This window comes from Aspergillus chevalieri, chromosome 8, assembly GCF_016861735.1.
Source record: "Aspergillus chevalieri M1 DNA, chromosome 8, nearly complete sequence".
In the NCBI taxonomy this organism is placed as follows: domain Eukaryota; kingdom Fungi; phylum Ascomycota; class Eurotiomycetes; order Eurotiales; family Aspergillaceae; genus Aspergillus; species Aspergillus chevalieri.
In genome coordinates this window covers 126,936-146,123 of record NC_057369.1, presented here as the reverse complement: position 1 = coordinate 146,123, position 19,188 = coordinate 126,936, and the positions used below count along the sequence as shown (strand labels likewise).

At 46.7% G+C, this 19,188-nt stretch overlaps 2 protein-coding genes across 2 annotated transcripts; both read right to left on the bottom strand.

The window, feature by feature from the left end:
- Positions 1–2,902: 2,902 nt before the first annotated feature.
- ACHE_80040S (uncharacterized protein) lies at positions 2,903–7,549 on the bottom strand (the record flags this gene model as incomplete). Its single annotated transcript, XM_043283367.1, has 1 exon — positions 2,903–7,549. One exon carries the CDS (start codon positions 7,547–7,549, stop codon positions 2,903–2,905), a length of 4,647 nt encoding a protein of 1,548 aa, XP_043140653.1.
- Positions 7,550–14,359: 6,810 nt separating this feature from the next.
- On the bottom strand, positions 14,360–14,845 carry ACHE_80039S (uncharacterized protein; the record flags this gene model as incomplete). The annotated part of the gene is made up of 1 exon (XM_043283366.1): positions 14,360–14,845. One exon carries the CDS (start codon positions 14,843–14,845, stop codon positions 14,360–14,362), a length of 486 nt encoding a protein of 161 aa, XP_043140652.1.
- Between the last annotated feature and the right edge of the window lie 4,343 nt (positions 14,846–19,188).

Here is a 19,188-nt window from a genome sequence, read left to right as displayed (position 1 = left end):
GCATCCATTGGAATGACTTCTAAGAGGCCTACTGAAGAGCCTGCTGGAGCAGGATTGCCAGTTAATGAGCCCTTCCACACCAACAAGCCGACGATCAATTCAATGCCAGAATTGCTGAATATGCGACTGAATAAAGAGGATGGAGAGAAGGAAAGGAATTCCTCTTCATCAACTGGGGGCACAACAGATAAGCCGTTGAAACTGTCTGAAGTTCAGCCTGAAGGGGAGGTGGAGCAGAGAGCTCCTGTGGAACATACAAACAATGAAGTGCTTGAGAAAGAACCCCGAGAGCAGGCTGATGAAACACCAAAGGATATGCCTAGGCCTGAACCGGTTCCTGAAGACGGACGCCACCGGTCTGAGCTTGAAATGGAACGGCGGTCTGCTCGCGTACGTCAACCATCAGAGAGAATGATGGAGAGCCGCCAGACAGAGCAAATGTATGGCCGCAAGCGCAAAGCTGAAGGGGAGGACACTGGGAATAGTGATCGTCCAGCTCAGCGCATGCGGGCCCATTTTGCTAGGCTAGCAGTAGCTGCAGAGCTATTGCAGACTGATAGAGAATATGAGGTTGCAGAGAAAGCATGTGCTGCACGTGAGAAAGCTGGAATCCGTATACCGAAGTCGTATAGCGAAGCCGTTAATGATCCAATATATGGCTCGAAATGGAAGGAAGCGATTCACAAAGAGTTGAGCACTTTAATAAGCTTTGGCACATGGGAGCTAATTCCCCGGAAGGAAGCCGAAGGCACGATTTCATCAACCAGATGGGTGTTCGATGTGAAGCTAGGCCCGGATGGCCGAATTGACCGCTTCAAAGCCAGGCTGGTTGCCAGGGGAAATGAGCAATCAGATGACGATTTCAACGAGACGTTTGCACCAGTATTTCGAATAGATAGCCTACGAATCTTGTTGGCTATAGCAGCCCAGCTAGGCTTATTGGCACATGTGCTTGATGCTAATAATGCATTCGCTGGTTCCGACCTCGACAAGCCTAATTGTATGGAAATCCCGGAAGGACTGCAGGACTTTGATCCAGATGTTACTAGCACGAGAGGCCTAGTTTTGGAGCTGAAGAAGTCGCTGTATGGCCTCCGCCAGTCTGCTAATCTATGGCATCGAAAGATTAGTGATTTCCTGAAGAAGATAGGCTTTAAACCGATTACTGCAGACCCCAGTGTGTTCATCAATGGTAGGGGCCTGATTATCGCTGTGTACGTGGATGACATAGTGATATTTGGCAAGGATGCCAATGACATCGACGTGGTGAAGCAGAAGCTCAAGGAGTTCCATCCAATGACTGATTCAGGATTGGTCAAGAAGCTGTTGGGTATTCGCTTCACATGGGGAAGAGACAGGTCTATTCAACTGGACCAGCAGTCCTATGCACAACAAATTCTTGATGAATTTGGCATGGCTGATTGCAAGCCTGTGAGCACACCCATTGGCCCGAGCATTAAATTGGAAGCGCCGGATAGCTCACTGCTTGGACGAGCTGAGCATAAGCTATTTCGGAGACTAATTGGGCGGTTGATTTTCTTGGTGATAGCCACACGGCCGGACATCGCTTTTGCAGTCAATCAACTGTCTCAATACCTCGCGGAGCCAAGGAAGGTCCATTTGGCAGCGGCCAAGCATGTGCTTCGATATGTGAAAGGCACCATGGGCTATGGCCTAACGTTTGGTGCAAAGGGGAGTCCAAAAGGGTTATATGCATATGCTGATTCCGCGTACGCTAATTCAGCAAAGAACCGGTCGACTACTGGTTTCATTTTCTTTATTAATGGCACGCCAATCACCTGGTCGAGCAGAAAGCAATCGGTTACTGCACAGAGCTCGACGGAAGCTGAATATATGGCCGTATCGGAGGCAGCCAAACAAGCGGTTTGGATTAGACATTTCCTATATGCAATAGGAAAGGGATCCATTTATCGTGACGCTCCGACTACCATTTATGAGGACAACCAGGGCGCCATAAAGATTGCTGACAACCCAATCAATCACCCAAAGACGAAGCATATAGCCGTACGATACCATGCCATCCGGGACCACATAGGTAATGGGGAGATCTGCCTTGAGCACCTCTCTACCGACAAGATGATTGCCGATGGCTTGACGAAGGTTACCAACCATGCTAGTCAAGGACGGTTGGTTGAAGACCTGGGGCTCGCTTAATTAAGCGAGAAAAGAGAATTCAACATCTATGAGAAGTTGAAGCGTGCGTCCAACCGCCGCTTATCAAATTGCCAGATATTGTTTTTGATTGATTTGAATATGCGGCGATTGAACGAAGGGGAGTGATGAGGATCGATCGGATAAATAGTTGGCCCGAGTAGCGAGGTCAGGAGATTCTTATAGTCAACGTGTGCACACATATTGTAGATTAAGCACTCAATCAGCTACATACGCGCATACACGTTCGATAGACAATATAGCTCTACCTTCCGCTGGTCCTCTCCATATAGACCTCGTTAGTCCGGAATAAATCGACTCCCGATTGCCCTCTGAGCTACGATCCGAGAGACCCCGTTTCAATTGTGAAGCGGGTAGCTCAGGTTCGGGGAATCGGGAGCCGATAATCCGACTGCACGAGGCTATATGGCGTACAGAAGATGGAGAGTATATTATACGCCGAAGGGAATAATATTGAAGTCTATGGTAACCACACGTAGAACAAGTGCTTGAGTGCTTGACTATCTAAATACGTGTAAATATCGACCTATATAAAGATCCCCTGGCCTCGGTAATCGGGCCAACTATTTGTCCGATAGATCCTCATCACTCCCCTTCGTACAATCGCCGCTCTCTCAAATCAATCAAAATAACAGATCTGGCAATTTGATAAGCGGCGGTTGGACGCACGCTTCAACTCTCACATGTGTTGAATCCTTTCCTTACTTGATTAAGCAAGGCCCAGGTCCTCAACCAACCGCCCTTGACTCACGTGGTTGGCAGCCTTCGTCAAGCCATCGGCAATCATCTTGTCGGTAGGGAGATATGCAAGCTGGATCTCTCCATTGCCTATATGGTCCCTAATGGCATGATATCGTACGGCTATATGCTTCGTCTTCGGGTGGTCAACCGGGTTGTCAGCGATCTTTATGGCGCCCTGATTATCCTCATAAATGGTGGTCGGAACGTTGCAAAATATAGACCCTTTCCCTATGGCATATAGGAAATGTCTAATCCAAATTGCTTGCTTGGCTGCTTCCGACACGGCCATATATTCAGCTTCTGTTGAGCTCTGTGCAGTGACTGATTGTTTTCTGCTTATCCAGCTGATTGGCGTCCCATTAATGGAGAAAACGAAACCAGTAGTTGACCGATTCTTTGCTGAATTGGCATACGCAGAATCAGCATATGCATATAACCCTTGGCTCCCCTTTGCACCAAACGTTAGGCCATAGCCTATAGTGCTTTTAACATATCGAAGCACATGCTTTGCTGCTGCCAAATGAACCTCCCTTGGCTCCGCGAGATATTGAGACAGTTGATTGACCGCAAAAGCAATGTCAGGCCGTGTGGCTATCACCAAGAAAATCAACCGCCCAATTAATCTCCGAAATAGCTTATGCTCAGTTCGTCCAAGCAGTGAGCTATCTGGTGTTTCCAATTTAACGCTTGGGCCAATGGGTGTGCTTGCTGGCTTGCAATCAGCCATGCCAAACTCCTCAAGAATTTGCTGTGCATAGGGCTCCTGGTCCAGCCGTATAGACCTGTCTCTTCCCCATGTGAAGCGAATGCCCAATAGTTTCCTAACTAACCCTGAATCAGTCATCGGATGGAACTCCTTGAGCTTCTGCTTCACTGTGTTGATGTCCCTGACATCCTTGCCAAATATCACTATGTCATCTACATACACAGCGATAATCAGACCCCTGCTGTTGAGAAAAATACTAGGGTCTGCAGTGATGGATTTAAAGCCTATATTCTTCAGGAAATTGCTAATCTTTTGATGCCATAGATTAGCAGACTGACGGAGGCCATAGAGTGATTTCTTCAACTCCAAAACCAAACCTCTAGTAGCCTCTGGATCAAAGTCTTGCAGTCCCTCTGGAATTTCCATGCAATTAGGCTTATCGAGATCGGAACCGGCGAATGCATTTATAGCATCGAGCACATGTGCTTCCAAGCCGAACAGGGCTGCTATAGCCACCAGAATCCGCAGACTATCTAGCCGAAATACTGGTGCGAACGTTTCATCGAAATCATCATCCGATTGCTCATTGCCTCTGACAACCAGTCTGGCCTTGAAGCGATCAATTCGACCATCGAGGCCTAGCTTCACATCAAACACCCATCTGGTTGATGAGATCGTTCCTTCGGCTTCTTTTCGGGGCTTCAATTCCCATGTGCCAAAGCCTATTAGGGTGCTTAGCTCTTTGTGGATAGCTTCTTTCCACTTTGAGCCATATATCGGATCGTTAACGGCTTCATTGTATGATTTCGGTATGCGGATTCCAGCTTTCTCACGTGCAGCACGTGCTCCTTCTGTAGCCTCATATTCTCGATCTCCAATCAGTAGCTCAGTAGCTACTGCAAGTCTCGCCAAATGTGCTCGCAAGCGCTGAGCTGGACGATCACTATTCCCAGTGTCCTCCCCTTCAGCTTTGCGCTTGCGACCATAAATCTTCTCAGTTTGGCGACTCTCCATCAATGTACTTGATGGCTGGCGTGTACGACCTGAATGTCGTCTCTCTACCTGATGCTCATCAATTGCACCAGTGTCACTCTGTGGGAGATTTTCTTGTCTTTTCTCCCCTTCAAGTAAAACTTTCTTCTGATGTCCTTCTCCCAGCGGGGCATCAACCTCACGTTGTTCTTCCCACTGAGTATCAGCTTCATTACCCGCATTATCTACCTTGCTTGCAGATTTCAGCGGTGATCCATCCACCTCCGGTGTGGATTCATTGGTCTCCCTTGACTGACCATTTGCGACACCTTGCTGATCACTTGCCTCCTTTCCACCCAATGGTGCAGCATCTCTCTGCTGACTTTCCACATCAATAGCCATTGGTGTTGGCCTTGGCGCATCATTCACATTGGTTGCTGGTTCCATCATTGGTGCCTCAAATGCACTAGAATCCTTATCCATTGTCAAATATCCAGGTTCCCGTTCCCGGAATTTTGGATTGGTGACCAATCGAATTTCATCAGCGCCCTTTGGCAATACAGCATATTGTTTGTCGCTCTTCCCATACAGAAGGAAAGTTCCTTCCATCACCCTGCTCTCAAGCTTATCATTCGATCTCTGGTGATAGAGTACCCGGCATCCCCAAATTCGCAGATGGGTTAGGTCTGGCTCATACCCATGCCATAGCTCATATGGCGTCTTACCACCACTACCCTTAGCTCCTGTTGTCCGATTCCGCAGGTAATTAGCTGTAACTACCGCGTACTTCCAGTACCTCTTGCTGATTCCAGAATTGAACAGCAATGCCCTGGTGACTTCAAGGATAAACCGATTGAATCGCTCCGCAACTCCATTTTGCGGAGGGGTATAAGGCTCAGTGAACTCCAATTGGATGCCCTTCAACTGGGCCCATGGTTCCAGGGCTAGGAACTCCTTTGCATTGTCAGTCCTTATGACCAATAACATTTTGCCAGTCTCTCGCTCAGCCTGGCGCAGCCATAGCTCCAGTGTATTCTGTACTGAGCTAGACGTCCGGTCCTTCTTGATAAAGACCCATGAATACCTCGTGCAATCGTCAATCAGCGACAGGTAGTATCTCTCTTCTCCTACGCCTCCAACATATGGACCCCAATAATCCATATACACTCGTTGGAGCGGTCTCCTTGCTCTAGGGACTGGGAGATGACTCTGACTCTTCACCTGCTTCGCCTTGACACATATCTCGCAATCATCATCCAGCAGTTTATCTCGTTTGCGCACTTTCAATTCATCCATATCCATGGTTTCAACACACCAATTAAAGCGCTTCCTTCCAGGATGTCCCAATCGTTGATGGATGATCTCACGGCGTTGTTCAGTTTCATCATCAGCCCTAACAGCTCGCCTGCTAAGCAGCTGCAATATTGTCCTCTCATCAGGCTTTGCATTTAATTCCACACACTTCCTTGCTTGCTCTGGCTTCACATACAGAGCATTCGTGTATGATACCGTATCTAGGTAGGTCGATTTTCCAATTCGCCGTCCTCTAGCAACTATCTTCCCATCCTTCAGTAGTGTGTATCCTCGAATTGAACCCCTTGATTCAAATCCAGCAACATGGAGAGCTTCCAAAGATAGAAGATTCTCTGTCAACCCAGGTACATATATGACATTGCTTAATCGGACAGTTGCAGAGCCATTTGGCAGGTTAAATTTGACTGTTCCCCTGCCCAAAATTGGCATTTGAACTCCACTTGCAATAGTCAGTGTTCCTCGGCTTTTCATGTCCAATTTCTCAAAAATGTCCCTATTGCCTGTTGACATGCTTGTTGCTCCACTGTCAAAACACCATACTGATGGACAGCTGCCATTTGCCTGGCTTCCCTTTTCACTCGTGAAACGACCCAGTTCTGACCTCTCAGCTGCATATGAACTGAACTCGCACAATTCCTCTTGGGAAGAATCATCGTCTTGCTCTCCAGCAAGTCGACCCTTCTGCTTTGATGATTTGCCTTGTCGACCTTCTCGCCGACTTTCTTGTCGACCTCCTCGCCGATGTTCTTGCCGACCTTCTCGTCGACCTTTGGGCTTTTGTTGATCCCATTCTATATCACTTTCACTGTCCTCATGCTTGCTCTGACATTCCCTCGCGAAATGTCCGGCCCGGCCGCACACATAGCATTTGGACCCCTTTTTCTTCTTGTTGCCATGATTGGAGACCCGTGATCCCTTCTCAGTTGACCCACTCTTCATGTGCATCATATCATCAATTCGATTGAGGATATAATCTTCATCTAGTGTCACATTCGAGCTCATCACAGTATCTCTCAAAGTCGCATATTTATCTCCCAAGCCACGGAGATACCAAAGCACGACCAGCTCCTCAATGGTGATCTTATTACCACCGTTCATGTCAACAAATTCCTTTCCCAGTTGTTTTATTTCTCGGTATGCTTCCTTCTCGTTCATCCTTGTGGAATCCCATGTCCAATTGGCCATCTTCATCAATTTCATGGCCTTTTTGGCATTGGATGACTTCAAGAAGATCTCCTTAAGGCGATCCCATTTCAATCCAGCATTGTCTAGGTCCTTGATATCGAGTATGGTCACTGGTTGAAGGCCTTGCTCAATAATCATGTCTGCCTTCAGGTTGATTTTGAACCACTCAACATCCTCCCTCAGAATAGTGCTGAATTCCTTCCTTCCTACCTCATGGTAGTACTCAATCGCCTCCCAAGAGAACTGGGCTTTCAACTGGTTCTCCATCACATGAAACCAGTACCTTGCGTTTTCCTCGCACAGCTTGTCGATTGTAAAAGGATATATCTTGATCCCTTTCTCCTGTGTTGGTTTCTTCCGGATTGGTACAGACTTCCTAACATCCTCATCGTTCACTTGCGACGGCGTCAATGTCGGGTTCTCAGGTCTTCCAGCCATGATAGCGTTCTCACGACTCAATGGGCTTCGCCGAGCAGATTATTTGGCCGTTAATCATGTGGGAAGGTCTCGAGGGTGAGGCTCGCAATCGTCGATTGATCGGTCGGTCTATATATGCGGTAAAGCGATATACAGAACCCCCAGGATGCCGCACGCTGGTTAGGCGTTGATATATCCAAATATCTTGGGCAGGCCCGGGCTCATAACCAATGAAGCGGGTAGCTCAGGTTCGGGGAATCGGGAGCCGATAATCCGACTGCACGAGGCTATATGGCGTACAGAAGATGGAGAGTATATTATACGCCGAAGGGAATAATATTGAAGTCTATGGTAACCACACGTAGAACAAGTGCTTGAGTGCTTGACTATCTAAATACGTGTAAATATCGACCTATATAAAGATCCCCTGGCCTCGGTAATCGGGCCAACTATTTGTCCGATAGATCCTCATCAAATTGGCACCTGATGATCACGTGTTTCACGTGATATGCAAGGAGTATACTAATATACAAGACGGATGTTATACCATCAGCCTGGTATAGGTATACAAGTATACTATGAGAACATCATACCAGGAGAAGGAAGGATATATAAGGACACTCATTCATGTACTTAGCTTAGTTCTTCGCGATCAATCTAGTTAATCAAGCATTGGTTACCTTCTAGTTTCTGACTCGTCCGCACTTAACCAACAACCCAGTATACGTACTCGGTTGGCCTTGTTTCTCTATTCGATTACCTTTACCGTTTCTACTTGTTGATTATCTTACGGAGCCTGGAGGGGGCGATATACCCATCAACGCATACGACATACCGAACCGGACCCGGAGGGGCATTGAGCATACGATTACTTGGGAGACACTTAGGGTAAGTGTCCAGTCTCGAAATACAACTAACTAGAACCCTAGGTACGATACGAGAGAAGCCAGGTTGTGACACATTGATCGCCAGTCAGTACGAGTCAGGTTTCGAGACTATATTGACTTAAAACACGAACTGCAACCATGTCCAACAACAGTAACAGCAACACTACTTCTAGATCCTCTCGTGGATCTGAGGGACGAACTCCGACTTATGAAGAACTCTTTGGAATGGTTAGCCAGCTGCAGGAAAGCATCACTACTTTGGAAGAACGACAGTCAGCCAAAGCTATCAAAGTTCGACCACCGGAACCCTTTGATGGTACTCGATACAAGTTGCGACCCTTCATCACCCAGTTGGACTTGTATGTCCGCATGAACCGGAGCAAGCTCATATTTGAATCCGACAAAGTCCTACTTGCAGCAACTTACTTGACTGGACCAGCATTTGATTGGTTTGAACCTACCTTGCGCGACTTCCAGGAGAAAGATGAACAATACCATAACGACAATACCACTGAGGTTTTCAGCAGCTTCACTGAATTCAAGAAACGACTCCAGGGAACGTTTGGAGATATTGACGCCACACGGAACGCTGAACGGAAGCTATGGCGACTCAAACAGACAGGATCAGTAGCCAAGTTGGTATCTGATTTCCAGCAAATCATCACCCATTTGAACTGGGACGAGACGATGTACATTGCGAAGTTCGAAGAAATGTTGAAACCAGAGATTCAGGAGAAACTGGTTTGGATGGAACGACCGACTTCATTGAATGAACTCTTTGAACGAGCCGTCAAGATTGACAACACCCTGTATGACCTTAGAGTCAGACAGAAGGAGTCACGATATGGGAACACCTTTAGAGGAAACCCACGAACGAGCCACTATCGATCGAACGATAAACGACCAGCTCAACCACGAAGCCAAGGGTATGAAGATCCCTATGGACCACGACCGATGGAGCTGGATGCCACACAGCATAGGCCCTTCGTATCCGACAAGGAAAGAGAACGAAGAAGGAAAGAGAAACTTTGCTTCACATGTGGAAAGCCGGGCCACATGACGAAGGCATGCAGGCAACGACAGAACGTTAGGCCTCAGCAACAACGAGACGATAACAAGCAACTGCACGCTACCCAGGAGAGAGGAGCGTATGACACCACAGGAATTGTGAACCCTGAACTCAGAGCAACGAATGATTCCGGATGGCACATGCAAGAGGCTTCGGATGAGCATGGAGGACCATGGAGACCCAGAACTATGATTGTACCCAACCTGAGCCCATTGAGGAGGTTGATGGAAGAACAAACGACCCTCACGACAGAGGAAATTGATGAGATCATGAGTTCAAGCGAAGAAGAATATTGGCCCAATGAACGGATGGTGGGATCCGACAGCGGAAGCGACAAAGCCCATATAAGGACGGATGGGTCCGAAAAAGCCATCAACGAGCCAGTTCATGAGAAATCACTCGGCGAACTGCCCAACCAAGATTGGTCAGTTAATGATTTCCTTGACGAAGAGTACGGTGCTCAGTGGAATGGCCACGATCCCAACGTGGAGGAACTCCATGAGATACCGGAGACACCTCAGAACGCAACTCCCGAAAATGAAGAACATGAAGAACAGATTCTGGCAGAAGATAATGAGGGATACACGAAGTCCAGTGTGTATAGCCCTATCTCGAAGCAACAGCTATGGTCCAAGCGATATACGGAACAACGAAAAGCCGACGAAGAAACGAATACCGACGTCGCCGCGTACTTCATTGACGATGTTGTTATCTCACTCCAGGAGAACCCCAAGAGGCTCTCTAAGGGATTGAAGGAACTATTCAATGAATTGAACACCTACTGCCCACATCAGAACTTGAAATGTTGGGAACGAACAAACGAAACTTGGGATGAACACCTACGGAAATGCGACCAACATCCATACACGTGCCCCTACTGTGGACAGAACAACGGAGAACTATGGGGATACCTACGGGATATCACGACCAAACGACTACGAGGCCCCATCCACAGCTCATGCAAGTATGATTGGTGTGATTGTGTGCACTATCGAGAGCACCCAAAGCATAACCAATTACCTTGGATTGCGTGTTATAGCCATGCATGTGGAGAACATTACGATCGAAAGAAAATGGCGCATTATTTCCCAGAACGATCTAGGAAATACAATGACAGTTGTCCTTGTTGGGATTGGAACTGTGCATGCAGGGGATATCTATTGCACCCAGAGCATTCAAGTATGCACTGGACTGCATGTTATGAAGACGACTGCATAGTTCACTTTGAACCCAAGGATTACTACCCAAGTCCACGACGTCTACGGCAACCAAGATGGCAAGCAAGCCTATCAGCGACACAACGGGGATACCACTTGAAGTTTATGACACCAGTTCTCAATCAACTAGCCAGAGTGATGGTTGACTCAGGAGCTACTGGAAATTACATGGATCCTAGATTCCAGCGACAATTGGGGATCTTAGGAATTGAGAAGGCGCAGCCAGAGCCTATCTCAGGACTGAATGGTGAGAATTTGGGAAGTCACCTGACGGTCGAATCGGGATTTGTCCCTATGGCTGTAGCGGATCATGAAGAAAGGATCAATTTCGACGTGACACCGCTGGGACAATACGATATAGTGTTGGGGATTCCATGGCTCAGGAATCACAACCCGGAAATCAACTGGAAAACTGGACAGATGAACTTTGTGAATTGCGATTGCCCAAGAACAACAAAAGGACCGAGTCAACGGGAGGCCGGGACCTCACCACGATCTACAGGCAGGAGACCTGGTAGATACGTGAAGCAACCAAGAGGTGGGTTGAGAATGAATAACAGAGAAACGAATGACACAGCGACGAATATTGTTTTAGCAGCCACCAGGGCCTCAGAACGACATTGGCTGATGAACTTACCCGGATGGGCACCGGACACGACCCAGAAGTATTGCGAATACTTGATGGACGAGGATATATCCAAGAAATCAGCGCCGATTGAGGAATATCGCTCAGAAAGAGTTGATAGCAACCAAGAAGCATCAGACTCAGAGCTAGGCTCATGGGAATGGATTGACCATAAGGAGCTAGCAGCAACGACTCAGGAACCACAGATTCCACAGGAGTATATTGAGTTTCAGCACTTGTTCAAGCAGCCTGAACGACCTGAACTACCAGACCACGGACCACACGATCATCACATACCCCTTATGGAAGGGAAGACACCGACATGCAAGAAGATTTACCCGATGTCAGAACGAGAATCGAAAATACTACGGGAATACATCGAAGAACAATTGACAAAAGGATTCATCAGACCATCAACATCACCAGCAGGGCACGGAGTCCTATTTGTACCGAAAAAAGATGGAAGCCTACGACTATGCGCAGATTATCGACCACTCAACGCCATCACCATCAAGGATCGCCATCCATTACCACGAGTTGATGAAATGCAAGACCGAATCAGAGGAGCAAAATGGTTTACCAAATTTGACCTTGTGGACGCCTACAATCGACTACGAATTGCCAGAGGAGAAGAATGGAAAACGACCATCAGAACGAAATATGGACATTATGAATATTTGGTCATGCCATTTGGGCTTACCAACGCACCAGCATCATTCCAACGATTCATCTATGATGTACTTGGAGCATATCTTGACATCTTCGTGATAGTCTACCTTGATGACATCTTGGTCTTCTCCAGCATCTTTGAAGAACATGTGCAGCACGTCAAGAAAGTACTGCAAAAACTTGAGGAAGCAAAGCTACGATTGAAGTTGAAGAAGTGTGAATTCCATGTTCAGGAAACCGAGTTCTTAGGACACTGGATCACTACAGAGGGAATCCAGATGGATAAGAACAAAGTTCAAGCAATCTTGGATTGGCCAGAGCTGAAGAACACCAAGGAAGTTCAACAGTTTACAGGACTTGTGAACTACTACCGACGATTCTTGAAGGACTACTCACAATTCATGACACCACTGTTCAAATTGTTGAAAAAGGGACAAGAGTTTCAATGGGGACCAGAACAACGACAAGCGTTTCAACAAGCCAAAGAAAAAATTGTATCTGCACCAGCACTTGTGCAGTTCGACCCAGAAAAGGAAACCACAATTGAAACCGACGCATCAGATTACGCCATTGGTATGAGGATGACTCAACCAGGACCAGATGGAAAACCACGAGCCGTTGCATTCCACTCAAGAAAACTAGTTCAAGCGGAGTTGAACTATGACATCCACGATAAGGAACTGCTAGCCATAGTGGTAGCATTCAAGACTTGGAGAGTTTATTTGGAAGGAGCACAACACACTGTACTTGTGAAAACAGATCACAAGAACCTGACCTTCTTCACAACAACCAAAGAGTTGACCCGAAGACAGGCCAGATGGGCTGAAGTACTATCGCAATACGACTTCAAGATCATCCACTGCAAAGGAAACGAGAATGGACAAGCAGACGCACTCAGTCGACGACCAGACTATGAGATCAAAGACCGAACGATCAATCCAGCAATATTGAAAACGAACGAAGACGGAACCATCAGCTATAACCACCAGGTGTTAGCAGCAACCATGCATACCTCGAACAAACCTTTGGAAAAGAAAATTGTCGAAGAAACACAAAAAGATAAAATGATCCAGGATATGATTGAAAACTCAGCAGAAAACGACAAATTGACCACAGATAACAATGGATTAGTGTACTTGCACAATCTCATCTATGTGCCAAAAAGCATGAGAAACGAGATCATCAGCATGCACCATGACACTCCACTCCACGGACATTTGGGAACAGAGAAAACGACTGAACAAATCATGAGAAACTACTACTTCCCAAACACGCGAAAAATTGTTCAAGAATATGTGAAGAACTGTGAAACTTGCATTCAAGACAAGGCAGCAAGACATCAACCCTATGGAAAAATGCAATCCCCGGATGCTCCAACACATCCATGGGAATGGGTTACCATCGATTTTATCACACAGTTACCGACATCACAAGGATATGACTCAATCACAGTCATCACAGACCGAATGACCAAATATATTCATTTGGTACCAGCCAAAGGAACCATGACCGCAGCAGATATGGCACAGATATTCCTGAAGCATGTCATTACCAACCACGGAATGCCTCAAAAGATCACATCAGACAGAGACAAGCTGTTCACTTCAAAATTTTGGACGACACTCACGAATTTGATGGGTATAGAACACCGCCTCACCACAGCCTACCACCCACAAGCGAATGGTCAAACTGAACGAACCAACCAAACGATTGAGCAATACTTACGGCACTACATCAACTATGAGCAAGATGATTGGGTTAGATTCCTACCCATGGCACAGTTTGCATACAACAATGCAGAGCATTCAACGATCAAAGTAACGCCATTTTATGCCAACTATGGATACCACCCAGTGCTATACGAAAAGCCACGACCACAAGAGTCCACATCAGAAGCGGCAAATGAGACAGTTCAAAAGTTGAAGAACTTACACCACCAACTGTCAAGAGACATCGATTTCATGAACCTACGAGCGGCCATATATTACGACAAGCACCACGGAAAGGGACCTACCTTAAAAAGGGGGGAGAAAGTATTCCTGCTCCGCAGAAATATCAAAACGAAACGACCAAGTCAAAAGCTCGATCACCAGAAAATCGGACCTTTCACCATTGAAGAAAAAACAGGACCAGTGAATTACCGCTTGAAACTACCGAAATCAATGAAGCGCATACATCCAGTATTTCACATCTCGCTATTGGAACCAGCACCGAAAAACGCCATACCAACAGAAAACATCAAAATCGAAAGCGATGATGATGAATATGAAGTTGAACGAATTCTGGATTACCGACAAGTCAATGGACGACCATGTTACCTGATCAAATGGAAAGGATACGATACCTCTGAAAACACATGGGAACCTATTGCGAACTTGACTGGTTGCCACCAGTTGGTGAAGGAATACCACCAGCGACAGCAGAATCGAAATTCTCCCAGAAGGAAGGGGAATTCATCATCTGGGTCAAACTAGGATTGTTTGATGTCGCAGCAAGTTGAGCTGCCTCTACATCAAGAAGGCGCTCAAATTCCTGAAGATCTTCATCAGGCACAGAAGACTCTTCTTCCGTTCCTTCCAGCGCACTGAAATCATTATCCAGCATTTTCAAATTCCGCGACTCAAGAAAACGCTTCTGTTTGCGAAGACGCATCACTTTCATTAACAACTCATCGGACTGACGCTCAGCCTCTTCAAGCTGACTAGCAATACGCTCTCTCTCGCGATCGATTCGTTTCCACTCAGACTCTGCATGAACATCACGCTCACATTTGCGACCAGAACGGACACAATGACCACATTTCTGGGTAGAAAGAATTCGCTTGCACTCGACAGGACGTCTCTCACTCATTTTCGAACAACGCTTACAAGGAAAAGATATCTCGCCTTCACGATAAATCCGATCAGCCAGCCTCAGACGATTGCGGTATTCAACTGACATGATGAGTCATGATATGAAGAAAGAAAAAGAAGTTGAACACCTCAGCGCTTACCTGGGAACTGCCGCAGCTTTATGACTTTCGAGGACGAAAGCCTGAAAGAGGGGGAGGTAATGTTACAGAACTCGCTGTATCAGCCTCACGTGATGATACAGAGTTAAGACAGGCTCATTGGATAACAGCTGATGGAGAATATGCAAGAAGGAACAGGGATCAAATTGATATTCGGCGTATTGGCACCTGATGATCACGTGTTTCACGTGATATGCAAGGAGTATACTAATATACAAGACGGATGTTATACCATCAGCCTGGTATAGGTATACAAGTATACTATGAGAACATCATACCAGGAGAAGGAAGGATATATAAGGACACTCATTCATGTACTTAGCTTAGTTCTTCGCGATCAATCTAGTTAATCAAGCATTGGTTACCTTCTAGTTTCTGACTCGTCCGCACTTAACCAACAACCCAGTATACGTACTCGGTTGGCCTTGTTTCTCTATTCGATTACCTTTACCGTTTCTACTTGTTGATTATCTTACGGAGCCTGGAGGGGGCGATATACCCATCAACGCATACGACATACCGAACCGGACCCGGAGGGGCATTGAGCATACGATTACTTGGGAGACACTTAGGGTAAGTGTCCAGTCTCGAAATACAACTAACTAGAACCCTAGGTACGATACGAGAGAAGCCAGGTTGTGACAGGTACATCATATGCCCGACGCGTCGGAGGCGTCCAACGGAGTTGTCACATGCCTGCAAGGACCTTTTCCGAGAACCATTTTAGGCGTAGCCTATCACATCACCCCCCTCCTAACATCCAAGCAAATTCTTCAGGGTTGTGGCCTTGTTGTTGGCACCATTCAACAAAGGCAGTGGTGTCTACCATGTGGCGAGCAGCTGTCCATTCTGGGCGTTGGTAGCCTGTCCATCGTACAAGAAAGAGTCATTGTACACCTCGGCCGCGGCGAATTTCCTTGTATTCTTCAATTTTGTCAATGTGCCACTCTTCATTTCCTTCATTTAATACAGCTGGAGGTTGGTAGTCATCAGTACATTGGCTGGGGAAAGGGTCATCTGCTGCAGGGCGGAGTTTGTCGACATGGAAAACATTGTGAATGCCATCAGGTGTATCTAACTGATAGGCATGAGGGCTAATACACTTGGTGATGGTGTATTTAGCATGGCGAGCATCCAGTTTCTTACTAGGGCGGTCTGTTGATATGTCATGAAGGTCAAGCCATACTTTCTGACCTATTGTCACGGGCTCGGAATAGTAGATAATAACGAACTGAATTCCTATCTAAACTATTGTAGCCATCGACGAGAATATCGAATCTGGAGAAGAAAGAAGAAGAGGAAATCTATCTAGGTAATGAAGAGGTTTTAAGAGGTTTGTTGGCAACAGACTGGATGGTGTTTGTGATGTATCACCCATTGCCGTAGTGTTGAGCCGCCATATGAGCTATCATATGTGAGCTTTCACATAACCCCCTTTCTTAGGCAGAGTCTGTCCCCAGACTCTGTGCGGGCATGTTATCATCAGGATGGTCCTCAATCTCATCAACTCCTTCCTCCCAGGCTTTAAGCCATTCCTGCAGTCGACGTGGTGGTCCTGGGCGATCAGGGTACCTCTGATGGTAGTCACGTATTCGATGTGGAGATCCTTTGAAGTTGGTGGCTGGATACCAAGCTCGGTCCTCATCAAATCCTATCCATTTCACCTGGTACTGCAACCGACGCCGACATAGGCGTGAGGCAAGCATCTCTTCCACTTCCCATTCCTGTTCATCAGCCACCACAATCGGTTCTGGAGGCTCGGTCATCTGGCCGGGCAAGGGATCATTGGCTGCCCGTCGGAGCTTGTCTGGTGAAAACACAGGGTGTATCTTTATTGAGTCAGGGAGCTCTAATCGATAGGAGTTACCCACCCGTTCCAGTATTGGGAAGGGTCCAGCCATCTGGCTATCAAGCTTCTTATTCGGTCGGTCAGTCTGGTAATGGCGAAGGGAGAGCCACACTTTATCGCCTATGTCAAAGTCAACAGGACGACGTCGTCGGTCTGCGTGTTTTCTCTGTTGGTCCTGTGCATGCTTAATCTGTTCTGCAAATGCAGTCCATATATTCTTCATTTTCTTGGCAGTTCCTTGAGCTCGTTGTCGACTAATCTTCTCATCTCTGGGAGGGGATCCTTCAATCGATGTCCAATCAAATGAGGTCCGAGGCTCATATCCACAATCAACAAGGAATGGTGATTGTTATGGGCTAAGCCCGTAGTGCTAATGACTAGCTATCACACAAAAGATTTCGTTGAAGAACAGGAGGATGGATGTCCGATCGGACAGCTTTATATACAAATGTAGGCCGTGCGGGGTAGGTGGCCTGGTAACCCTCCGATCATCTCTCCGAATAACATATCGTTTATTCTACAGGCGCAGCCTGTGACAGTGATGCTTCAGTTGTTTCAGATGGTAATGTTGCTGCAGCAAAATCGATCATTGGCAGCAAATCAGACCAGTTATCTTGGTAGCGGTTGATGAAGGGTCTCAGTCTGTTGACAATATGCTGATTCACAATTTCTGTCTGTCCATCTGTCTGAGCGTGGTAGGCTGTTTGTGACGGTGCCAGCCCGTGATCTATACACGTGACCGGGCATGTGACCCACAGATATTGTTGGTGATGAGGATCGATCGGATAAATAGTTGGCCCGAGAAGCGAGGTCAGGAGATTCTTATAGTCAACGTGTGCACACATATAGTAGATTAAGCACTCAATCAGCTACATACGCGCATATACGTTCGATAGACAATATAGCTCTACCTTCCGCTCTTCCTCTCCATATAGACTCCGTTAGTCCGGAATAAATCCACTCCCGATTTCCCTTCTGAGCTACGATCCGAGAGACCCCGCTTCAGTTGGAACCTAGGGTGTAGTGGACATATGGCTCAACCAATGGAATCGCAGAGGTCTGAATTACTGTATGGCTCCTATCTGGCAATTTGTGAGGGGCAAGCTGACTAATACAAAACAATCGGCAATTTAGATAGTCCACCTCCGAGCTATGGATTCCGACAGATATCTATCTGCGCCAACGCCGATCCTGTTGCAGCTCTTCGAGCTGCGTCTTGTCTATGAATTTGTAGATAGCCTGACCTGTAGCTTAACTTGTTCGTCAATTCCTACTATATTCCTGTACCCGACTCAGCACCCTGAAACCCCCCCCCCAACCCTCTTCTGCCAATATTGACCGCTTATATATTGGCCGCTAATATATTGGCCGCTAATATACATCTAATATACATACTACTAGTCTACTACAGAGTATGAGGCTCACCCCTGGTCGCCGGACACCAAATCAAATCGCTGACAATAAAAACCAGTACATACGACCATAGGGTGTGGAAAACAGGGCTTCCCGTCCGCTCAGCCGTACTTAAGCCACACGCCGGCCGGTTAGTAGTTGGGTGGGTGACCACCAGCGAATCCCGGCTGTTGTATGTTTTTTTCCTTGTCGCGCAGCCTTACCTTTTTTTAATGCGGAATGTAAAGAGGAAGTTTGATGTCTTTTTTTTTTTTTTTTTGGTATATATCTAGGAGAGTGGTAGGGGTTTCCGAGTGAAAGCCAGACATTACTGGAGTCGATTCTCATTCACTATCTATTTCATATGTATGAGATTTATCAAATTAAATGAAAAATTAACTCTTCAACACCCCGCCTCCCTTTCAGCTCTATGCAGCACAGCAGTCTACTAGTGAGGACAGAAACGAAGTGCTGGGTGGCATGCAACGGGTGATGGGGAAATTTGATCGGAGTCAGCTACGACCAGTGCATTACCACCAGATGTGAGATCGATCTCGATGATTACATCAACTGTGACGGCTTGACACCATGAAGTCGCCGTAGTGGCTGATATCAAAAAACGCCGCTATCCAAGCAATGTAATAGCTCATATGTGATGGCTCACAGTTGACGGCTCAACGCTGCAGTAACAGTTGATACATCCAATCGCCGCTACTTGGGCAAGCAGCCATGCTGTCAACAAACCCATATAAGCCTTTCACACCTAGATAGACTTTCTCTTCTCTTCTCCAGATTCGATATTCTCGTCGATAGCTACAATAGTCTAGATAGGAATTCAGTTCGTTATTATCTACTATTCCGAGCCCATGACAGCATGCGAGAGAAGCCCCGAAAGACCAACAGCTGATCGCAACTGATGAAGCAATCAGCGATATCTATGCT